We start from the raw sequence: 25016 nt of genomic DNA on the forward strand, positions 1-25016 counted from the left end.
GACCAATTGAATCTGTCATCTCACTTGGAGAAGGGAAGACATCTAAAATTGACACATCTAACTAAAGATGGACCAGTTTGCAGGCAGCAAGGCATTATTATATCCAATAAGTAAAATATTTGACCACCCAGTAAAATCTATAAATATATTTTTATTAATGCATTATTATACATTGGAATGTTGATATATGCTCACAGAGACATTGGAATGTTGATATATGCTCACAGAGACATTGGAATGTTGATATATGCTCACAGAGACATTGGAATTTGCTGTATTGCACTTTGGCTCCAGGAAAAGGAAGCAAGCTGTTTTCTAAATTCACTGGTTACTGTCTGCCGACGGCTCCCCTTGTCCCTTCTGAAGAGACAACATACAGTATCAGCAGGGAGGTACACAACCTACATCCTGTTACCGTTCTACTTTCACTTAATTTAGAAATGTCTAAATAGTTTGGAAAAGACATCCGGTTGATTACCCCCTAGTTGAAACACAAAGTGAGTGTTTACTTTCAGGGGCCCTATGGCAGAGAGATGCTTAAGTTAAATACAATATACGGTGCCTTGCTAAAGTATTCAGACCCCTTGGATTTCATTGTGTTACAAAGTGGAATTAAAACAGATATCATTATATTATTTTTGTCAACAATATACACAAAATACTCTGTCAAAATGTAAGGAAAATGTGATTTTTTATTTTTTATTAATAAAAAATATATATAACTAACAGTTGTTGCATAAGTATTCAGACCCTTTGTTTAGGCAAGCCTAAATTAGTTCAGGAGTAAAATGTGGCTTAACAAATCAAATAAAAAGTTACATCGACTCACTGTAAAATTATAAGGGTTGACATGATTTTTAAATGACTAACCCTTCCTTTGTCCCACATACATACAACATCTGTAAGGGCCCTCAGTCAAGTATTGAATTTCAAGCACAGATTCAACTACAAAGACCAGGAAACTTTTTTGAAAGCCTCATAAAAAGGGCCGTGATTGGAAGATGACAATAAAACATCTGACATTGAATATCTCTTTAAGCATGGTCTAGTAATGAATAATTATGCTGTGAATTATACAGTATATTAATAAACCACCCAGACACAGCATGGAGTAGTTCAGGGGTCGGCAACCCTGTTCCTGGAGTGCCGCACGTACTGCAGCATTTTGTTCCAACTATGCACCACACTTGACCAACTGAGCTAATTGATCAGTTCAGTGATTACCTAAATTCAAAACACCTGGTCTTCCAGGTTGGTTAAATCAAACGCATAAAGTGCCTGTGGCCCTCCAGGACCAGGGTTGCCCGTCCCTGCTCTAGTTATGCTGTATTAAACGAGCAAGCCACATCAAAGATGCAGTCATCCTTCTGAACTGAGCTGCAGGATAGGAAGGAAACTGCTCAGGGATGTTACCATTAGTGATTTTAAAACAGAAATGGAGTTCATTGGCTGTGATGGCAGAAACTGAGGATGGATCATTGTAGTGACTCCACAATAATGACCTAAATGACAGAGTGAAAAGAACACAAATATACAAAAAAAAACATGCATCTTGTATGCAACAAGGCACTACAGTAATACTGCAAAAAAAAACATGGCAAAGAATAAACTTTTTGGCATAAATGCAAAACCCTACACAACACATCACTGAGTAATTGCCTTCTTATTGTCCAGCATGGTGGTGGCTGCGGCATGGCATGCGTGTCAGGATAAAAAGAAGCACAGGCTAAATCCTAAAGGAAAACCTGCTTCAGTCTGCTTTACACCAGACACTGGGAGATGAATTCACCTTTCAGCAGGACAATAACATACAACACAAAGCCAAATCTACACTGGAGTTGATTACCAAGAAGACGGTGAATGTGAAGTTACAGTTTTACGTCAATCTGCTTGAAACCATATGGCAACACTTGAATTGCTGTCTAGCCATGATCCCCAACATCTTGGCAGAGTATGAAGAATATTTACAAGGAAAAATAAAATAGGCAAATACTGAACAATCGTGGTGTGCAAAGCTCTTAGACACTTACCCAAGAAGACTCACAGCTGTTATCGCTCCTGAAGAGTTTCTAACATGTATGGACTCAGGGAGCTGAATACTTAAGAAATTACTATATTTTATTTATTACATTTTTATTAATAAAAAAAAAGGTTGTATTTTTCAGACACTGACAGAGTATTGTGTAGATTGTTGAAAAAATATATAATTAAATCCGTTTTAATCACACTTTGTAACGCAATAAAATGTGAAGAAATCCAAGGGGTCTGAATACTTTTGCAAGACACTATCTAAAGCTGTGTTTGGTAACTTCACATTTATTTGTGTAATACAAGCAAATACACAGTAATGTCATTAAGAAACAGAATCTGGCCAGTTTACTTTTAAGAACACAGCTAAGGTTAACGTATAAAGCACAATAATTACATTGTAGTAAGTAGGCATACATATGACAAACGTATTACGAATGGTTGCCCTGCATACAGTGGCTTGCAAAAGTATTCACCACCCTTTGCATTTTTCATATTTTGTTTCCTTACAACCTGGAATTAAAATACATTTTGTGGGGGGGGGGGGGGGGGGGGGGGGTTGTATCATTTGATTTACACAACATGCCTACCACTTTGAAGATGCAAAATATTTTTTGTGAAACAAACAAGAAATAAGACAAAAAACTGAAAACTTGAGCCTGCATAACTTTTCACCCCCCCCCAAAGTCAATACTTTGTAGAGCCACCTTATGCAGCAATTACAGCTGCAAGTCTCTTGGGGTATGTCTCTATAAGCTTGGAACATCAAGCCACTGGGATTTTTGCCCATTCTTCAAGCTCCAGCTCCTTCAAGTCAATCTTTAAGTCATACTTCAGATTCTCAATTGGATTAAGGTCTGGGCTTTGACTAGGCCATTCCAAGACATTTAAATGTTTCCCCTTAAACCACTCGAGTGTTACTTTGGCAGTATGCTTAGGGTCATTGTCTTCCGTCCCAAGTGAACCTCCGTCCCAGTCTCAAATCTCTGGCAGACTGAAACAGGTTTCCCTCAAGAATTTCCCTGTATTTGCACCATCCATCATTCCTTCAATTCTGACCAGTTTCCCAGTTCCTGCCAATGAAAAACATCCCCACAGCATGATGTTGCCACCACCATACTTCACTGTAGGGATGGTGTTCTCGGGTGATGAGAGGTGTTGGGTTTGCACCAGACATAGCGTTTTCCTTGATGGCCAAAAACCTATATTTTAGTCTCATCTGATCAGAGTACCTTCTTCAATGTTTGGGGAGTCTCCCACATGCCTTTGGCGAACACCAATTTATTTCTTTAAGCAATGGCTTTTTCTGGCCACTCTTCCGTAAAGCCCAGCTCTGTGGAGTGTACGGCTTAAAGCGGTCCTATACTCCAACAAATTCACCAATCTCCGCTGTGGAGCTTTGTAGCTCCGTCAGGGTTATCTTTGGTCTCTTTGCTGACTCTCTGATTGATGCCCTCCTTGCCTGGTCTGTGAGTTTTGGTGGGCGGCCCTCTCTTGGAAGGTTTGTTGTGGTGCCATATTCTTTCCATTTTTTTATAATGGATTTAATTGTGCTCCGTGGAATGTTCAACGTTTCTGATATTTTTTTATAACCCAACCCTTATCTGTACTTCTCCACAACTTTGTTCCTGACATGTTTGGAGAGCTCCTTGGCCGTCATAGTGCTGCTTGCTTGGTGGTGCCTCTTTCTTAGTGGTGTTGCAGACTCTGGGCCCTTTCAGAACAGGTGTATGTATACTGAGATCATGTGACACAGATTGCACACAGGTGGACTTTAACTAACCATGTGACTTCTGAAGGTAATTGGTTGCACCAGGTCTTATTTAGGGGCTTCATAGCAAAGGGGGTGAATACATACACACACCACTTTTACATTTTTTTTTAAATAAGTCATTTTTTTCACTTTTTTTCACAATTTGGACTATGTTGTGTCTGTCCATTACATGAAATCCAAATTAAAATCTATTTAAATTACAGGTTGTAATGCAACAAAATAGGAATAACGCCAAGGGGGATGAATACTTTTGCAAGGCTCTGTATAGCTGATTCTCAGAAGTTTACCTTGCCGAGTTCTGGAAACAGTTCTTCGACAGCAATATCCATCAGAACGTACGTCATCTTAGGGGAGCCAAAAGACAGAAACAAGAGGAGAGAAAACAGTTAATTACGCCATGAGACCTTGGCTGCAGAGAAGCTGTTACTTGTCTTCATGTTTGCCTTTTAGCTTTACCTGCTTGTTGAGAAGTGGCTGCTGGAAGCCGTCAAAGAGAAGTCGGATGCCCTCGTACTTGGCCTCCTGTCCAATGCACTTTTCCATAAAGTCTACAAGGTGAAAAGACAGACACAGCAATACTGTACAGCTGAACTGAGGCTAATGTTATCTGCCTTTGCCATTAATGGGACTGATTGGTGAAACTGGAATGTTTCTACAATGGAAAATATCTGGGATAGGAGGAAACTCTAGGATGATCCCAGAGTTTCCGACTTGCAATTCCGAGTTGGATGATCGCTCAAAACAATTTTTTCCCACTCAGAGCAGGTGAATATGGCAAAAGAAAACTACTAAGTAGATATAATATTAAGTCAGCCAAAGCCTGGGTCTAACCTGGCAGATAATTCATCATCTCATCAAATGCCTTCTTGGCTCTTCTCTGCTTGTCTCCTGTGGTGCGTTCCTCACTGTTCTCGCAGAACACAGCATCTGAAATTGGGCAGAAAATGTAATTATGAGTTTAGGAGAGCTGGATTAAGTAAGGCAGGGCAATCCCAGACCTCAATGGACATGGGATAACAAACAATATCATGGTGATTGGATTTGGATGAGCACTGAAGTGATACAGCACATCTACAGTGATTGTATGCTACTCTTAAACTTTGGTGGAGCCTTAGGAAGGAAATAGGAGGGGTTAGGGGAGAATGTCAACAAAACAGGATGCGTTACTGAAGGAACATACACAAGCGACCGCACGCACAAACACACACACGGAGAGAGACCAACACACACACAGTACCTCTGAGCATGGTGACGAGAGACACCACACGGTGCTCCTGCAAGATCATCTCTAGTTTGTGTTGAATGTAGCTATCCATGTAGGCCTCGAATGTGTTCTTGAGCAAGATCCGCCCCCCTGACAGGATGTGATGCAACCAGTCTGGGATGTGGAACACGACTCGACCTGTCCATCAAACACAACACCAAACACAATGAAAATAATCATGACTGGGCAACAGGTGTGTGTCTGACATTCAGGATAAGCAAACCATCCTAAACACTTTCTATCATGACAAACACTGTGGTGGCCATCACTGGTAGTGCTAAAACTCTGGATTAACTTGCACAAGATGAGCGTTGGACCGAAAGGTCACTGGTTCGAATCCCCGAGCCGACTAGTTGAAAAATATGTCAATGTGCCCTTGAGCAAGTCACTCTGGATAAGAGAGTCTGCTAAATCAGTGGTTCCCAACTCCAGTACCCCCAACAGCACACATTTTTGTTGTAGCCCTGGACAAACACCTGATTCGGCTCATTGGGGGCTTGAGGATTAGTTGACAAGTTGAATCAGGTGAGTTTGTCCGAGGCTACAACAAAAATGTGTGCTGTTGGGGGTATTGGAGGACTATAGTTGGGAAACACTATGCTAAATGACTAAAATGTAAAAATAAAAAGTATATTGGCTGAATCCTATAACAGTTTGTCATATTAGTACACCATTCTGTATACTTCTGGCCCTTCTTTGGACACTGTGTTAACAACCCTCCAGGCAAGCTTCAATGCCATTACAACTCTCCTTCCGTGGCCTCCAATTGCTCTTAAATACAAGTAAAACTAAATGCATGCTCAACCGATCGCTACCTGCACCTGCCCGCCTGTCCAACATCACTACTCTGGACGGCTCTGACTTAGAATACGTGGACAACTACAAATACTTAGGTGTCTGGTTAGACTGTAAACTCTCCTTCCAGACCCATATCAAACATCTCCAATCCAAAGTTAAATCTAGAATTGGCTTCCTATTTCGCAACAAAGCATCCTTCACTCATGCTGCCAAACATACCCTTGTAAAACTGACATCCTACCAATCCTCGACTTTGGCGATGTCATTTACAAAATAGCCTCCAATACCCTACTCAACAAATTGGATGCAGTCTATCACAGTGCAATCCGTTTTGTCACCAAAGCCCCATATACTACCCACCATCGCGACCTGTACGCTCTCGTTGGCTGGCCCTCGCTTCATATTCGTCGCCAAACCCACTGGCTCCATGTCATCTACAAGACCCTGCTAGGTAAAGTCCCCCCTTATCTCAGCTCGCTGGTCACCATAGCATATCCCACCTGTAGCACACGCTCCAGCAGGTATATCTCTCTAGTCACCCCCAAAACCAATTCTTTCTTTGGCCGCCTCTCCTTCCAGTTCTCTGCTGCCAATGACTGGAACGAACTACAAAAATCTCTGAAACTGGAAACACTTATCTCCCTCACTAGCTTTAAGCACCAACTGTCAGAGCAGCTCACAGATTACTGCACCTGTACATAGCCCACCTATAATTTAGCCCAAACAACTACCTCTTTCCCTGCTGTATTTAATTAATTTATTTATTTTGCTCCTTTGCACCCCATTATTTTTATTTCTACTTTGCACATTCTTCCTTTGCAAATCTACCATTCCAGTGTTTTACTTGCTATATTGTATTTACTTTGCCACCATGGCCTTTTTTTTTGGCATTACCTCCCTTATCTCACCTCATTTGCTCACATCGTATATAGACTTGTTTATACTGTATTATTGACTGTATGTTTGTTTTACTCCATGTGTAACTCTGTGTCGTTGTATGTGTCGAACTGCTTTGCTTTATCTTGGCCAGGTCGCAATTGTAAATGAGAACTTGTTCTCAACTTGCCTACCTGGTTAAATAAAGGTGAAATAAAAAATAAAATAAATAAAAAATATGTTACAAGCTTTGGCTTTTCCATTTATGTTTTGAGGTTGGTCTTTAGCTTGTTATCACGTAGGGCGCACCAATTGATGTCACCTCATTAGTCAGCATGTGTTACACCTGTGCTGGTTTCCATCTTGTTAGTGGGAAGGTGTTTCACCTGTGCTGGCCCAAGTGCTATTTAAGAGTGGCTGGCCCAGTGCTCCAGTTGTCTTGATAGATGCGGAGGGTTAACACCTTTAGTTGGTGCTCTCTATTTTGATTTTTAGACAAACAATCCTTTATCTGATTTTGTTTCACGCCATTAGTTTGGTGTGGGTTTTTCTTTTGTTAGCTTTTTCTTAGGCAAATTTAGTGGGCACTCATGGTGGGTCTCTTAGGTTCCAGTTGTTGTTGCTAGTCAACTTTCTGTGGACACCCCCATGAGTGTCTTTCAGAACCCCTCCTAAAACCCCACTTGTTTTGGTTGTTGTCAGTGACTCATTGTTTGTTCTCCCTTCTGTTTGAGTGCTGGGGAACGTACCACATAGTTCAGTTCTTCTCTGTGAAAGGGAACTACTACTTGTGCCTGGTCACTTACCCATAAACATCATGTAGTCATACATCCCTTCTACCGAGATCATCTCCATAAAGTAGTTCCGGTTATGTGTCTCCAGGGTCTCAAACAGATTAGTATTGTTTTTGTAGAGGTCATTGGAGAGCTAGGGAGATCGGAAGGGACACTATTTTATTGACAGAATGAAAAATACAACTGTCAAGGCAGTTCTAAGCTACAGGGCAGTCAGTCAAGCCATCTTCTAACATCTTTAATTAGTGGCTTGCAAAAGTATTCATCCCTTTGGCACTTTTCCTATTTTGTTGCCTTACAAACTGGTATTAAAATTGATTTGTTAGGGGTTTGTCTCATTTGATTTACACAACATACCTACCACTTTGTAGAAGCAAAATATGTTTTTATTGTGATACAAACGAGACAACAAAAAAAAAAAACTTAAGCATGCATAACTATTCACCCCCCCAAAATCAATACTTTGTAGAGCCACCTTTTGCAGCAATTACTGCTGCAAGTCTCTTGGGTTATTTGACTCTAAGCTTGGAACATCTAGCCACTGGGATTTTTGCCCATTCTTCAAGGCAAAACTGCTCCAGCTCCTTCAAGTTGGATGGGAATGTACAGCAATCTTTAAGTCATACCACAGAATCGCAATTGGATTGAGGTCTGGCCTTTGGCTAGGCCATTACAAGACATTTAAATGTTTACCCGTAGGCCACTCAAGTGTTGAGTCATTGTCCTGCTGGAAGGCGAACCTCCGTCCCAGTCTCAACTCTCTGGAAGACCGAAACAAGTTTCCCTCAAGAATTCCCTTGTATTTAGCGCCATCCATCATTCCTTCAATTCTGACCAGTTTCCCAGTCCCTGCTGATGAAAAACACCCCCGCAGCATGATGCTGCCACCACCATGCTTCACTGTGGGGATGATATTCTCGGGGTGATAAGGTGTTGGGTTTGCACCAGACATAGCGTTTTCCTTGATGGGCAAAAATCTCAATTTTAGTCTCATCTGACCAGAGTACCGTCTTCCATATATTTGGGGAGTCTCCCACATGTCTTTTGGCAAACACCAAATGTGTTTGCTTAAAGAAAAAAATAAGCAATGGCTTTTTTCTGGCCACTCTTCCGTAAAGCCCAGCCCTGTGGAGTGTACGGCTTAAACTGGTCCTGTGGACAGACACTCCAATCTCCGCTGTGGAGCTTTGCAGCTCCTTCAGGGTTATCTTTGGTCTCTTTGTTGTCTCTCTGATTGATGACCTCCTTGCCTGGTCTGTGAGTTTTGGTGGGCTGCCCTCTACAATGGATTTAATTGTGTTCTGTGGGATGTTCAAAGTTTGATATTTTTTTATAACCCAACCCTCATCTGTACTTCTCCACAACTTTGTCCCTGACCTGTTTGGAGAGCTCCTTGGTCGTTATAGTGCTGCTTGCTTGGTGGTGCCTCTTTCTTAGTGGTGTTGTAGACTCTGGGGACTTTCAGAACAGATGTATGTATACTGAGATCATGTGACAGATCATGTGACACTTAAATTGCACACAGGTGGACTTGGTTGCACCAGATCTTATTTAGGGGCTTCATGGCAAAGGGGTGAATACATATGCACGCACCACTTTTAAATTTTTGGGGGATTAAGGTCTGGGGAGTTTCTTAGCAATGGACCCAAAATATCTATGTTTTGTTCCCCGAGCCACTTAGTTATCACTTTTGCCTTATGGCAAGGTGCTCCATCATGCTGGAAAAGGCATTGTTCGTCACCAAACTGTTCCTGGATGGTTGGGAGAAGTTGCTCTTGGAGGATGTGTTGGTACCATTCTTTATTCATGGCTGTGTTCTTATGCAAAATTGTGAGTGAGCCCACTCCCTTGGCTGAGAAGCAACCCCACACATGAATGGTCTCAGGATGCTTTACTGTTGGCATGACACAGGACTGATGGTAGCGCTCACCTTGTCTTCTCTGGACAAGCTTTTTTCCAGATGCCCCAAACAATCGGAAAGAGGATTCATCAGAGAAAATGACTTTACCCCAGTCATCAGCAGTCAAATCCCTGTACCTTTTGCAGAATATCAGTCTGTCCCTGATGTTTTTCCTGGAGAAAAGTGGCTTCTTTGCTGCCCTTCTTGACACCAGGCCATCCTCCAAAAGTCTTCACCTCACTGTGCATGCAGATGCACTCACACCTGCCGGCTGCCATTCCTGAGCAAGCTCTGTACTGGTGGTGCACTGATCCCGCAGCGGAATCAACTTTAGGAGACAGTCTTGGCGCTTGCTGGACTTTCTTGGGCGCCCTCAAGCGTTCTTCACAATAATTGAACCGCTCTCCTTGAAGTTCTTGATGATCCGATAAATGGTTGATTTAGGTGCAATCTTACTGGCGGCAATATCCTTGCCTGTGAAGCCCTTTTTGTGCAAAGCAATGATGACGGTATGTGTTTCCTTGCAGGTAACCATGGTTGACAGAGGAAGAACAATGATTCCAAACACCACCCTCCTTTTGAAGCTTCCAGTCTGTTATTCGAACTCAATCAGCATGACAGAGTGATCTCTAGCCTTGTCCTCATCAACACTCACACCTGTGCTAACGAGAGAATCCCTGACATGATGTCAGCTGGTCCTTTTGTGGCAGGGCTGAAATGCAGTGGAAATGTTTTTTGGGGGATTCAGTTCATTTGCATGGCAAAGAGGGACTTTGCAATAAATTGCAATTCATCTTATCACTCTTCATGACATTCTGGAATATATGCAATTTGCCATCATACAAACTGAGGCAGCAGACTTTGAAAATTAATATTTGCGTGTCATTCTCAACTTTTGGCCACGACTGTACATATCAAAAGTCTGTTTTTTATATGCATAGTTTCAGTGGAAAATGTTATTCTTCCAAAAGTGATAAACCCTGGAATGACCGGAACAGTCATGGTTTATGTTTTTGAGAAGGAGTGTGTAAAGATTTATCGTTCTGACATATATTTGAAGTCGGAAGTTTACATACACTTAGGTTAGAGTCATTAAAACTTGTTTTTGAACCACTCCACAAATGTCTTGTTAACAAAGTCAGTTAGGACATCTACTTTGTGCATGACACCAGTCATTTTTACAACAATTGTTTAACAGAGATTATTTCATGTATAATTCACTATCACAATTCCAGTGGGTCAGAAGTTTACATACACTAAGTTGACTGTACCTTTAAACAGCTTGAAAAATTGCAGAAAATGATGGCATGGCTTTAGAAGCTTCTGGTAGGCTAATTGACATCATTTGAGTCAATTGGAGGTGTACCTGTGGATGTATTTCAAGGCCTATCTTCGAACTTTGCTTGACATCATGGGAAATCAAAAGAAATCCGCCAAGACCTTAGAAAATAAATTGTAGACCTCCACAAGTCTGGTTCATCCTTGGGAGCAATTTCCAAATGCCTGAAGGTACCACGTTCATCTGTACAAACAATAGTACGCAAGTATAAACACCATGGGACCACGACACCATGGGACCACGCAGTCGTCATACTGCTCAGGAAGGAGACGTGTTCTGTCTCCTAGAGATGAACGTACTTCGGTGTGAAAAGTGCAAATCAATCCTAGAACAACAGCGAAGGACCTTGAAGATGCTGGAGGAAATAGGTACAAAAGTATCTATATCCACAGTAAAACGAGTCCTATATCGACATAACCTGAAAGGCCGCTCTACAAGGAAAAAGCCACTGCTCTATAACCACCATAAAAAAGCCAGACTAAGGTTTGCAACTGCACATAGGGACAAAGATCGTACTTTTTGGAGAAATGTCCTCTGGTCTGATGAAACAAAAATAGAACTGTTTGGCCATAATGACCATTGTTATGTTTGGAGGAAAAGGGGGAGGCTTGCAAGCTGAAGAACACCATCCCAACCGTGAAGTAAGGGGGTGGCAGCATCATGTTGTGGGGGTGCTTTAATACAGGAGGGACTGGTGCACTTCACAAAATAGATGGCATCATGAGGAACGGAAATTATGTAATATATTGAATCAACATCTCAAGACATCAGTCAGTAAATTAAAACTTGGTCGCAAATGGGTCTTCCAAATGGACAATGACCCCAAGCATACTTCCAAAGTTGTGGCAAAATGGCTTAAGGACAACGAAGTCATGGTATTTGAGTGGCCATCACAAAGCCCTGACCTCATATAGAAGATTTGTGGGCAGAACTGAAAAAGCGTGTGCGAGCAAGGAGGCCTACAAACCTGACTCAGTTACACCAGCTCTGTCAGGAGGAATGGGCCAAAATTCACCCAACTTATTGTGGAAAGCGTGTGGAAGGCTACCCAAAACGTTTGACCCAAGTTAAACAATTTAAAGGAAATGCTACCAAATACTAATTGAGTGTATGTAAACTTCTGACCCACTGGGAATGTGATGAAAGAAATTAAAGCTGAAATAAATCACTCTACTATTATTCTGACATTTCACATTCTTAAAATAAAGTGGTGATCCTAACTGACCTAAAACAGGGATTCTTACAAGGATTACATGTCAGGAATTGTGAAAATAAAAGGTCAAATAAAGTGAGAACATCCTGGCAGAGAGCAGGGGTAAGGAGGTAATCAGTGATTAAGGCTGTCCACTCAGGCAGGATATATCCCTACATATAGCTAAGCTGGATGGGAGGGGTGTACATAGTGTTTCCACTGTGAAGTATGTATAGGCCAAGTGGACAGATGGGGAGTTTTGCACAGTGATTTTAACCAGGGAATTTGGGGAAAGTTTCGGGAATTTTGCAACCGTAGCTGACCTTGTTGTACTCAGCAGTAGAGCTGAGGGTGGTCAGCTCAGGCCTGCTGGGTTTGACTTTGGGAGATTCACAAGAGTTGAAGAAGGACTGGATGAAAGGCTCTAGGTTCTGTCCTTTCTGGCAGGCAGAGGAAAAACAGACAACATCATGATTAATATCACACCACTGAGCTGGGAGGTCTGCAACACCATTGTCTGATCATATATTCTTTATTTAAGAGTGAAATAATTTCAGTGACTAACTACAGTATATCCCAATAGATATTCTACTATTAAAATCCCATTGGATAAATGCCTCTTACCTCTTTTATAATTTTTCCAGGGACAGACCTGAATATTTTACCTGAGAAGGAATACAATCAATTTGTCAACACAGCTACACATGATGCTACATAGCTAATCAACAATGAATTTCTCCTATATTTCTCTATGGCATCTTTAGGCCTCCTTGTATGAATGTGTGGGTTTTTAAGGATGCATCCCAATTGGCACCCTATTCCCTACACATTGCATACCTATTATGCTCTGGTCAAAAGTAGTGCACTATATGGGAAATAGGGTGCCATTTGGGATTCATACAACCTATGAATTGTTAGTGCTCCTTGTGTTATACATAAGTATTATTTGATGCGCCATACCCAGGTTTACATCAGGCATCATCTTGTCCATGAACTGAGTCTCCATGCTGTGAGGTGACAGGAAGTCTGCCAACAGCTGACTGTTACTCAACTCTGGGTGCTGCAGCAGTCTCTGTTTACAACACAGACATGTATTATAGTAGTTTCGATTTCATAGAACTGTATAGGTACTACAGTTACTGTACACTACAGAGCAATAGGCCTACGTACACAGTGTATATAACATTAAGAACACCTTCCTAATATTGAGATGCACCCCCCTTTGCCCTCAGAACAGCCTCAATTCATCAGGGCATGGACTCGACAAGGTGTCAAAAGCATTCCACAGGGATGCTGGCCCATGTTGACTACAATGCTTCCCACATTTGTGTCAAGTCAGCTGGATGTCCTTTGGGTGGTGGACCATTCTTGATACACACAGGAAACTGTTGCGCCTGAAAAACCTAGCAGCGTTGCAGGTCTTGGCACAAACAGGTGCACCTGGCACCTACTACTATAACCTTCTTAAACCGGTCTCCTCCCCTTCATCTACACTGATCGAAGTAGATTTAACAGGTGACATCAATAAGGGATCATAGCTTTTACCTGGTCAGTCTATATCATGGAAAGAGCCGTTCATAATGTTTTGTAGGAATACCTGCAAATACTCCTCAAATTCTTCCCTCTTTGATGATAGGAACTCATAGTTCTTTGGTCCTATAATTCTTTTCGAAGGGAGCTGTGCATCTGCAAATGAGCCTGTGCAACAACAAAAAACAAGTTAAAAACTACCAGTGACACATATAAAATGTAAAAAAAGGTAACGGAAGCTCACATCTACTAACCACAGGACTTCAGAGATGACAAAGCCAAACATGTATACTTCCTCTGAAGAAATGTGTGAGAAAGTACACAATGTCGTCTTACCGTGGAACTCTGTGAGTTTATTTTCTAGAACGTAGAATTCCATGTATCGTCTGAAGATGGACCAGGCCTCTGTTTCATGTCCCACTGAAACAGAAAAAAAATCGCTCAAGAATCAACACAATTGAAAACCAACATCAATACTGCAGTTTTATATTTCCCCCAATTCCCACACACATAATTCATAGAACACATATTTTGTGCATCCTAAATGGCACCCTATTCCGTACAAAGTACACTACTTTTGACCAGGGCCCTCTGATCAAAAGTAGTGTACTGTGTAGGGAATAGGGTGGCATTTGGGACTTTTACATAAACAGCTCTAGCCGTGCCCTCACCTTCTTTCATGTCATTGCGTTCCACGTCGATGCAGAACACGGGGACCCTCTCCTTCTTCACCTCGTCATCGTAGAAGTCAATGTAGGGGATGGTGATGCTCCAGGCTGACAAGTTCCTCAGGACTCCTGGAGTACTAGCTGCCTCCACAGGGGAGTCATCCTCCATCACCATAGTCGCTTCCTCAACCTGCAACACAACATGGGATGTCAAAAAGGCACTTCATATAATTAATTAAAATTCCTTTATTTGTATGGCATGTTCAATGATGTGTTAGTGTGTGAAAATTCAAGAACGATATTGGAATTGGAAATAATTGTTGTGTGATACTTTAAAGTGTTATCCCCGGAGTGTATTTTTTGAAAACTGTACTTACTACTAAAGTAACTGACAATTCAATCAAAATCACTATGGAAACCCAGCCTGTGGTTACAATATGCAGGAATAGAAATCCCCCATTCATATGCATGGTGGAGGATGGGGATGTGATCATAGTTTCGGTGTCAGTATTCGTTTTGGGGGAGTTCTCACCGCTTCATCTTCAGCGTCGACCATGGAGTACGGCAGCATCGCCCCCTCCATGGTGGTGCTCTTGAAGACGCCTTTGATTTTGCTGCCGATCCGGCTGATCCCAAACGTCTCCCCTCGTTTTGAGACGATCCTTCACAGGCACACACGAACACAGAAGTGAACACACACTAGGAAATTGAATGCCAGACAGGCAGCTGTGTGAAACTGCATGTGTTGTTGCTGTCAACAGTTGATGCCACTTATCCAAACATCTGCTGTTAATGCAGCGATGCCTCAAATTGTGCTATGCAGATCAAAATAATTCAAAATGCTGCAAAGATGTTGAAACTATAAGTCCAAAGACAAAATGCCACGCTGAGTTCCAAATCCAAACATGAACACACAAAGAGAGCACACATTATGAAAGGTTACACATTCTACTAATGCCAAGCAGACAGATGAGAACAGATGCACTCAAGCAATGAGAGGTAGTTTGTAGTTGTGTACAGGAGTCCATGCTTACAGACTGAGGCTCACATCTAGCCATATGTCAGTAAAGGTGGTTAGAATGTTGGATGAGCAACTTAGTGCAGACCAAATATTAGGGACAAGAAGGGAAGGTTGAAGAGGTGAATTTGAGGCCCTCCAACGCTGTCCCGACAAGGAGATCTGGCGTCCATTATACACAAGAGAACTATGGGCGCTCACACAAGACATGGATAGACCATTAGAGAAACAGTATGAGAGGAGATTAGTTATGGGGCCATGGGAAACCCCATATTTCTCCGCTTCCTCCATTCTGTGGCTTGAGTTCAACGCCAAAACTAGAAATTAAAATACTATTCAAAGCACCTGCTACCTTGAATGTTCAACAATTATTCAACTGAATAAAAACAATTACATATAACCCTGACTCTTGTTCAGTTACAGCAATACAAGGTAAAGAGCAAGTCTTAACAAAAACAACAAACGCTAGCTTGCAAAAGCCCACTGAAGAAAAGTGCTTATTGCCCCACAATGCTTTTTCTACAGCACATTTTGGTTCCATTCACTGCAGTCTGGGCTAATTATATCTGGCATGCAGCAAACTCAATGGCAGTCGGCAGCAGGACATTAACCTGGTCTGCATCATTTCCCAAACACATACTCACCTCATATCATCCACACTCAGACTATTCCTGGAATAACAGCAAGATAAACAGCATAAGCCCACAGCTACAGGCTTCAAATAGTACAATATAGCTTCAGTGCAATCGTTTGAGGTGGGCGTAAACAGGCCTATGTTAACAAGACGCCACCCTAATGTGGAGTCTTGGCTGAGAAGTAAAGATGCACGGTGTAGAAATAGCCATTGAAACTACACTTAACACTTCTGTTATGAAGAAGATGAAAGCTCTCCAATAAAGTCTCTATTTAGATGCAAAGAGAAAATGTGTGTATATGAGTGAGTGAAAATAAAGAACACTAAACACTTCAGCTTAGAAGAATATTACACCTCTTTCTAATGTCACAGTCATTGCCATCAGGAGCACAAACCTGTTCATTCTGGAGTCCCTTTTTGGAGACTCTGCCCCCATCAGCAGGTATCTGAAATACTGCAGAGATAGAGTTATGAATGGGAAAAATATGATCAGTTAGTCAACTTGCTTTTGTATATTGAAACATTCACTTTGTCATTGTATCATGTTCTGGCTCGTTGTAGGATAATTCCATTGAAGGCGATTAGATTAGGGTGTATGGTTTATGTCCACATAGAAAGTACAGGTTGCGTCCCAATAATCTCTCTTTTTCCAGAAATGTGCACTTGTTCACTTCCCTTCATGGATTAGAAATTAAAATGACAGGCAGGTACAGTGCCTTGCGAAAGTATTCGGACCCCTTGAACTTTGTGACCTTTTGCCACATTTCAGGCTTCAAACAAAGATATAAAATTATTTTTTGTGAAGAATCAACAACAAGTGGGACACAATCATGAAGTGGAACGACATTTATTGGATATTTCAAACTTTTTTAACAAATCAAAAACTGAAAAATTGGGCGTGCAAAATTATTCAGCCCCTTTACTTTCAGTGCAGCAAACTCTCTCCAGAAGTTCAGTGAGGATCTCTGAATGATCCAATGTTGACCTAAATGACTAATGATGATAAATACAATCCACCTGTGTGTAATCAAGTCTCCGTATAAATGCACCTGCACTGTGATAGTCTCAGAGGTCCGTCAAAAGCGCAGAGAGCATCATGAAGAACAAGGAACACACCAGGCAGGTCCGAGATACTGTTGTGAAGAAGTTTAAAGCCGGATTTGGATACAAAAAAAAATCCCAAGCTTTAAACATCCCAAGGAGCACTGTGCAAGCGATAATATTGAAATGGAAGGAGTATCAGACCACTGCAAATCTACCAAGACCTGGACGTCCCTCTAAACTTTCAGCTCATACAAGGAGAAGACTGATCAGAGATGCAGCCAAGAGGCCCATGATCACTCTGGATGAACTGCAGAGATCTACAGCTGAGGTGGGAGACTCTGTCCATAGGACAACAATCAGTCGTATATTGCACAAATCTGGCCTTTATGGAAGAGTGGCAAGAAGAAAGACATTTCTTAAAGATATCCATAAAAAGTGTCGGTTAAAGTTTGCCACACCAAACATGTGGAAGAAGGTGCTCTGGTCAGTTGAAACCAAAATTGAACTTTTTGGCAACAATGCAAAACGTTATGTTTGGCGTAAAAGCAACACAGCTCATCACCCTGAACACACCATCCCCACTGTCAAACATGGTGGTGGCAGCATCATGGTTTGGGCCTGCTTTTCTTCAGCAGGGACAGGGAAGATGGTTAAAATTGATGGGAAGATGGATGGAGCCAAATACAGGACCATTCTGGAAGAAAACCTGATGGAGTCTGCAAAAGACCTGAGACTGGGACGGAGATTTGTCTTCCAACAAGACAATGATCCAAAACATAAAGCAAAATCTACAATGGAATGGTTCAAAAATAAACATATCCAGGTGTTAGAATGGCCAAGTCAAAGTCCAGACCTGAATCCAATCGAGAATCTGTGGAAAGAACTGAAAACTGCTGTTCACAAATGCTCTCCATCCAACCTCACTGAGCTCGAGCTGTTTTGCAAGGAGGAATGGGAAAAAATGTCAGTCTCTCGATGTGCAAAACTGATAGAGACATACCCCAAGCGACTTACAGCTGTAATCGCAGCAAAAGGTGGCGCTACAAAGTATTAACTTAAGGGGGCTGAATAATTTTGCACGCCCAATTTTTCAGTTTTTGATTTGTTAAAAAAGTTTGAAATATCCAATAAATGTCGTTCCACTTCATGATTGTGTCCCACTTGTTGTTGATTCTTCACAAAAAATACAGTTTTATATCTTTATGTTTGAAGCCTTAAATGTGGCAAAAGGTCGCAAAGTTCAAGGGGGCCGAATACTTTCGCAAGGCACTGTACAGTTGAAGTCCGAAGTTCAAGTACATACAGTACATACAAGTACATACAGTCAAATACATTTAAACTCAGTTTTTCACAATTCCTGACATTTAATCCAAGTAAAAATTCCCTGTCTTAGGTCAGTTAGGATCACCACTTTGTTTTAAGAATGTGAAATGTCAGAATAATAGTAGAGGGAATTATTTATTTCAGCTTTAATTTCTTTCATCACATTCCCAGTGGGTCAGAAGTTTACATACACTCAATTAGTATTTGGTAGCATTTCCTTTAAATTGTTTCACTTGGGTCAAACGTTTTGGGTAGCCTTCCACAAGCTTCCCACAATAAGTTGGGTGAATTTTGGCCCATTCCCCCTGACAGAGCTGGTGTAACTGAGTCAGGTTTGTAGGCATCCTTGCTCGCACACGCTTTTTCAGTTCTACCCACACATTTTCTATATGATTGAGGTCAGGGCTTTGTGATGGCCACTCAAATACCTTGACTTCGTTGTCCTTAAGCCATTTTTCCACAACTTTGGAAGTATGTTTGGGGTTATTGTCCATTGGGAAGACCCATTTGCAACCAAGCTTTAACTTACTGACTGGTGTCTTGAAACGTTGATTCAATATATCCACATAATTTCCGTTCCTCATGATGCCATCTATTTTGAGAAGTGCACCAGTCCCTCCTGCAGCAAAGCACCCCCACAACACGATGCTGCCAACCCCGTGCTTCACGGTTGGGATGGTGTTCTTCGGCTTGCAAGCCTCCACCTTTTTCCTCCAAATATAACGATGGTCATTTGGGCCAAACAGTTCTACTTTTGTTTCATCAGACCAGAGGACATTTATACAAAAAATACGATCTTTGTCCCCATATGCAGTTGCAAACCATAGTCTGGCTTTTTTATGGCGGTTTTGGAGCAGTGGCTTCTTCCTTGCTGAGCGGCCTTTCAGATTATGTCGATATAGGACTCGTTTTACTGTGGATAAAGATACTTTTGTACCTGTTTACTCCAGCATCTTCACAAGGTCGTTTGCTGTTGTTCTGGGATTGAGTTGCACTTTTCGCATCAAAGTACGTTCATCTCTAGGAGACAGAACGCGTCTCCTTCCTGAGCGGTATGAAGGTTGCGTGGTCCCATGGTATTATTACTTGCATACTATTGTTTGTACAGATGAACGTGGCACCTTCAGGCGTTTGGAAATTGCTCCCAAGGATGAACCAGACTTGCGCAGGTCTACAATTTTTTTCTGAGGTCTGGCTGATTTCTTTAGATTTTCCCATGATGTCAACCAAAGAGGGACTGAGTTTGAAGGTAGGCCTTGATATACATCCACAGGTACTTGAAATATATCCTCCTATTGACTCAAATGATGTCTCAGCCTCCAGTATTTATGCTGCAGTAGTTTATGTGTCGGGGGGCTAGGGTCAGTTTGTTATATCTGGAGTACTTCTCCTGTCCTATTTGGTGTCCTGTGTGAATCTAAGTGTGCGTTCTCTAATTCTCTCCTTCTCTCTCTCGGAGGACCTGAGCCCTAGGACCATGCCCCAGGACTACCTGACATGATGACTCCTTGCTGTCCCCAGTCCACCTGGCTGTGCTGCTGCTCCAGTTTCAACTGTTCTGCCTTATTATTATTTGACCATGCTGGTCATTTATGAACATTTGAACATCTTGGCCATGTTCTGTTATAATCTCCACCCGGCACAGCCAGAAGAGGACTGGCCACCCCACATAGCCTGGTTCCTCTCTAGGTTTCTTCCTAGGTTTTGGCCTTTCTAGGAGTTTTTCCTAGCCACCGTGCTTCTACACCTGCATTGCTTGCTGTTTGGGGTTTTAGGCTGGGTTTCTGTACAGCACTTTGAGATATCAGCTGATGTACGAAGGGCTATATAAATAAATTTGATTTGAAATTTGATTTGAATTAGCCTATCAGAAGCTAAAGCCATGAGATCATTTTCTGGAATTTTCCAAGCCGTTTATATGCACAGTGTTTGGAAAAAACAAGTTTTAATGACTCCAACCTAAGTGTATGTAAACTTTCGAGATGGAAACTCCCTCTAGCCGAAGCCTACTTGACCATTACAATGTTTTAAAATGTGTGGGCAGTAGTGAACGAGCGCAAACTTCAGGAAGTAGGTGAGATCATTGGGATTCAACCAGAGAGTAGTGTCAGTGTATGGCTGGGGCTCACCCCATCGCTGTGGCAGAACATGGGGGTGAAGACATTCTCCAGCAGGGACAGGACATGCTCGTAGGCCTCAAACAGGCAGCGCATAGTCTGCAGCTTCACCACTCCCTCGTACGGCCCCTCTGCAACTAAAACAAGATACATGTTTTTAAAGGTTTATGGACTTCCATAAAAAGAGCACATCTCACATCACACTGTGTTAAATGATTGTGGTAAAATTGTGAGCACCAAGTCACTACCACAGCTTACTGTTTCGTATTTCCTCAACGATGAAGCGGTCAAAACTGATCTTGTCGATACTCTCCTCCAAGCAGTAGGTCTCGTAGACATGCTGCACCTCACCATGCAGACGCCGCAGCTCAGCTTCACTCAGCTCTGGACACAGGATCTTATCATTGAACTCCTCTGTAATACCATGAAGGAGAAGTGGATGTATGTTGTTAGTGTTACCAGATTGATCTATGCTTTATAAAACTTTCAAATTCAAAAACTTTACTGAAAATAAGTGGGGTTGTGTAGTACCTCTCTAAATATCACTGGCTTGACTATGGTTATTATATATGTCCTCCTGGACTTACATTAAATGGATCTTTGATGAATTTATATAAATGCCTCTCAATAGAGCAGTATGCAGGAAAGACCTTACAGCCTCGTATGAGGTTCTATGAGATTTGTCCTTACCCACGGTGAGTAAGAACTGGAGCACGTGCACGGCTCCCTCCTGCTTTAGGAAGTTCATGAAGCGGAACAGAAGGTCCTGCTGCTCCCGAATCTCCTTCAGCTCCAGCTTCAGCACCTGGGAAACCAGATGGCAGGAGGAAAGACAGAGTTCAGCAGCTATGTGTGCTCCCTAAATGGCACCCTGTTCCCTTTATAGTCAACTACTTTTGAACAGGGCCCATAGAGCCCATAGTAATGCACTATATAGGGAATATGAAGCCATTTGGAACACATCCTGTGTTTGTCCATGCAAAACTCTACCAATATTTCATTTATCAATCTTTTCTCTTTTTTGTGTATTCTGTATAAGTTAATTAACTACCTTTCTCATTGTGCTTGTAATGGCTGATAGGGTACTGTACAGACAATTAATTGGTCAGTGGACTGGATATGTGGGTAACAAGGGCTTTCTGTGCCCACAGGACTAAGTACTTACAGATGTCTTCTTGGTACGAGGGTCAGCGTATTTCTGCAGGAATGGAACCAGGCTAGATGGTGGCTCCATGGCCGGCTCAGACTGGGAAAACAATTTGAGGAATGAATCACAAATGCACGACTGCATGATGCTTCCACTAGAAGATTGGTAAAATGTGCAATTTACTTACTGGAGTGTCATCAACAAATATTAGCACCATGTGGTTCACAGTATCCTGAAAAGCAACAGGAGGAATGCATCAGTATGATGGAATGTGTCAACCACCACAGTTACATTGCTAAAATTCCAGTTCGAAAATGTTCTGCTCGTTCATGCTTTTCATTGATACAATCTTAATGCAGAGAGTTCTGAGTTTGTATAATTGGCCCATTCACTTGATTCTGCTCCTTTGAAAAACAAGGCTTGCTCAGCGCAAAGCTGTTCTTGCACGAGTCATGTGAATGGCCTTTAGCTTCTACACCCTCTATCACTAAGCACACATACATCATCATACTTACAGGATCAGCCATGAAGTCCATGATGGGGAGGAACACAGAGCCTACCAGGATCTCTTGCATCAGCACAGCTAGAGATCTGACAAAGAGTAAGACACAGGATTCCAATTGCCTTGGTTCAAAAATAAATGTTTTCCTTTCCCTTCAACAGGTACACGGTCTCTGGCTGTGTTCCAAATGGCACCCTTTTCCCTTTATACGACACTACTTTTGCCCTATGGGCCCTGGTCAAAAGTAGTGCACAATACAGGGGGTAGGGTGCCATTTGGGATGTAACTGTCTGGTTGATTTGGCCTACCTGCAGTCAGTGGCTTTGGGAGGCATGAGATAGGCAAATAGCATCTTTGTCACCTTCCTGAGATAACGCAGCTCATCTTTGCGACTATGCAGGGCAAAATGTAAGTCAGGGCCATACTCAACCAGAGCAGCCTGCTGCAATCCCTCAGTGTTCTTCACTGAAACACACACAAACACACACACACAGTATTAAGCCTTGCACAGTCAGTGCACATTTAGTTCTCTACTGAACAACATCTTGCAGTGCAGAAACTTACTGCAATTTGTGTTACCAATCTACAGAAAATAAACCTTTTTGTTTGGCCTTTGCAATTATTTCAACGTGCTTCATGGCTGCTTTCATCATTTTGCCAGAAATAACTGAGGGGACATCAACCTGTATGAAACATTTCCACAGTTAGTGTAAAGCCTGAGTACATTAACAATGTATTAACCATAATCAGCAATATGTGGACCCTTGAAAAAGAGAGAGACTCTGGGTCTCAATGGTCTTTTCCTGGTTAAATAAAGGTTCAAATAAAAAAAATTAAAAGGCATACATAACTTAAATCGACTGAGAGCTATGTATCACCTTCTGAGCGCGTCGAACTAACACAGATGCAAAGAACCGAAAGGTCATTCTCAGTTCATCTACACATGCCTCGTCATCTGTGATGTTCCTGTCATGTAAAGAAAAGCATAATGAAATATGCATTCACACTTCCCTCTCCACAGAACAGGGAAGTCTGTTCAAAATTGTTCAACTGTTCCAGTTCAAAACTGTGGTAGAATCTACTCACCGGTACCAGGGATATACAAAATTCTCTAGAACCAACTCGAGCACCTACGGACCAAACGATAATACAAAATGGATTTCCTGATTTGGACAATAAAGACATTGACTGATTGACAATCTGTTATAATTGTGATTTCTAATCAAAATCCTATTTAAAATGACCCATTGCAATACCTCAGACATGGAAGCATCCACTTTGGAGTAGACTTTCAAGTCCAACCATGGCTGATAGTTTTCTAGGAGTAATGTTGGTCTGTGAAGGACAACATATTTCAATAGTGATGTGAAAAAGAAGCACCGACTCAGTGTCCACTAGGTGGCAGATTAACTCTGCCAAATCCTTCTTTGACTTTTACTAATCAATCAATGCCACTGCTGTTCATTGATGCTCAATACAAGCTTCCATTCATTCGCCATACATGTAAAGATGACATTTGGTCTGTTCTCCATTTGTGCTAGGCTTATATTGAGTGGTCTGACATACCTGTGACGTTTGCACTTTACTTTCCCACACACTGCACAGCTGTGTCCCAATGGAAACAGCTCCTGTTGCTCTTGCTGGTGGAAGAATAGATAGGGAGACCCTGTAGCTACAACACTTGTCACTTACTTTTGGATATCCCACTGACTAATGAGAAATTAGCAACTGTTTACAGAAACATAATAAGCAACTCTATTACAAAACACTGCATTGCCCTCTGACTATTGGGTCATATTAATTATGGCACACTGAAGGAAAACATTTACAACAGAAAACTACAACAAGTGTTTAGTTCAGGAGGTTGTCCCTCCGTTTCAATCTGTATTCTTCCATTTGGTGCATAGTGAACATGACCTTTGTACTTCAGGTTTTTGGAATGTGCTTACTTTGTTCTTGGGCTTTATGGTGTACAGGATGTTGGGCAGGAGTGATTCTGGACCGAGGGAGCAATAGAACGTAATCACTCCAGCCAGGAAGGACCAAAACACCATCAGAATGTGAAGATACCTAGAATAACCAGGTCAGACACATAGATGTCTAATACCTCAACTGAAAAAAATGAAATATTCTGAAAGAATGAGTATAGACAGGATGCTATACTGACTTTTCCCCCGACAGTTCTGAATTGAGCAAGATAACCGTTTTAACTACTTCAGATTACATGAGCATAAGGTATAACATTTGTAATTTATTCAAAGATAGACCTTGTTTGTCCACAAAACCTACCTATTAAGAAGTATAGTTAATGACAGCATGAAAACCAGAAGAAAGCAAAAGACAGGATATTGACGTCCAACTTCCCTCAAGACATCAATTTGCAGTCCTTGCTTCAGGCTCTCCAGATAAACTCGAATACATTCCATTTTACAAATGGGATCTGTTGAAGATGTGAACATTGTATTTACTCACGCTTGCGTGAAAGATGTAGCTAGCAAGTTAGTTACATGGATAGCCTACTATTTGAAGTAATAAAGTTACCAGCAAAAAGTAACAGCACACCAGCTACAATTTACTTAAATTATCAAGGGGCACGCGACATTAACTAGCTGGCTACTTACAAATGAGTAATCCAGGCAGCTAGTTCTACTTCAGACAGCGAACCATGTTATAATTTTGTGTCAGTTTCAGATAGAAGAAAGTATAGCTAACTATGTCTTCATTTTAATTGTAGCTAGCTGGTGTTATTTCCTATGCCAGAAAGCGTTGTTTATTTCCTTGACAGATCGACTGTTTCTTTAATCCTACATCCGTCACTTCCGGCTCTAATCCTCGCCACTAGTAGAAAGGCGCAGAACAGGGTTCGAAGGATAGGAAATGCGACTGGGAAATCTTTAGTACCAGTAGTCTTTAGTTGTATTAGCGTTCATATTTTCTGTAACGTTTGTTAATAATCCCATTATTATTGATAATGAAAATTCTGGAATTTCCAATTAAACTCGTAGTTTTGATAGTGACATGATCAGTAAACAAAATAAAATCTGTATTTGCCTATTGCTGTAAATTCC

General features: G+C 41.7%; 1 protein-coding gene across 3 annotated transcripts; it reads right to left on the reverse strand.

Annotated features, from left to right (window-relative positions):
- Nucleotides 1–131: 131 nt before the first annotated feature.
- Nucleotides 132–24790, reverse strand: LOC110529478 (sorting nexin-14). 3 transcript variants are annotated; one of them, XM_021611662.2, is made up of 30 exons: nt 24570–24787; nt 24238–24388; nt 23898–24018; nt 23515–23588; nt 23205–23283; nt 23035–23078; nt 22827–22914; nt 22547–22631; nt 22257–22413; nt 21962–22037; nt 21634–21678; nt 21465–21545; nt 20990–21104; nt 20558–20713; nt 20312–20436; nt 16211–16269; nt 15826–15852; nt 14696–14825; nt 14167–14353; nt 13832–13915; nt 13563–13663; nt 12926–13037; nt 12590–12630; nt 12289–12405; nt 7547–7667; nt 5040–5204; nt 4634–4729; nt 4259–4350; nt 4090–4146; nt 132–360 (listed from the first exon to the last, which is right to left on the reverse strand). In XM_021611662.2, the coding sequence occupies exons 2-30, from the start codon at nt 24372–24374 to the stop codon at nt 322–324; spliced, it is 2811 nt and encodes a 936-aa protein (XP_021467337.2). In that variant the 5' UTR covers nt 24375–24388; nt 24570–24787; the 3' UTR covers nt 132–321. The 3 variants fall into 3 exon arrangements, 2 of the variants coding, with proteins under 2 accessions (XP_021467337.2, XP_036840771.1); XR_005052790.1 differs by lacking the exon at nt 7547–7667 and having other exon boundaries at nt 24570–24790; XM_036984876.1 differs by lacking the exon at nt 15826–15852.
- Between the last annotated feature and the right edge of the window lie 226 nt (nt 24791–25016).

Source organism: Oncorhynchus mykiss, chromosome 8, assembly GCF_013265735.2.
Source record: "Oncorhynchus mykiss isolate Arlee chromosome 8, USDA_OmykA_1.1, whole genome shotgun sequence".
Lineage (NCBI taxonomy): Eukaryota > Metazoa > Chordata > Actinopteri > Salmoniformes > Salmonidae > Oncorhynchus > Oncorhynchus mykiss.

Excerpts from the sequence above, each read along its gene's own strand:
- LOC110529478 (XM_021611662.2), bottom strand. The coding sequence starts at position 24,374 with ATGGAATGTATTCGAGTTTATCTGGAGAGCCTGAAGCAAGGACTGCAA. Across the intron at positions 14,826-15,825 it reads CTGAGTGTGGATGATATGAG|GATCGTCTCAAAACGAGGGG; the intron begins GTGAGTATGTGT and ends GTGCCTGTGAAG. Across the intron at positions 12,631-12,925 it reads GATGCCTGATGTAAACCTGG|GTAAAATATTCAGGTCTGTC; the intron begins GTATGGCGCATC and ends ATTCCTTCTCAG.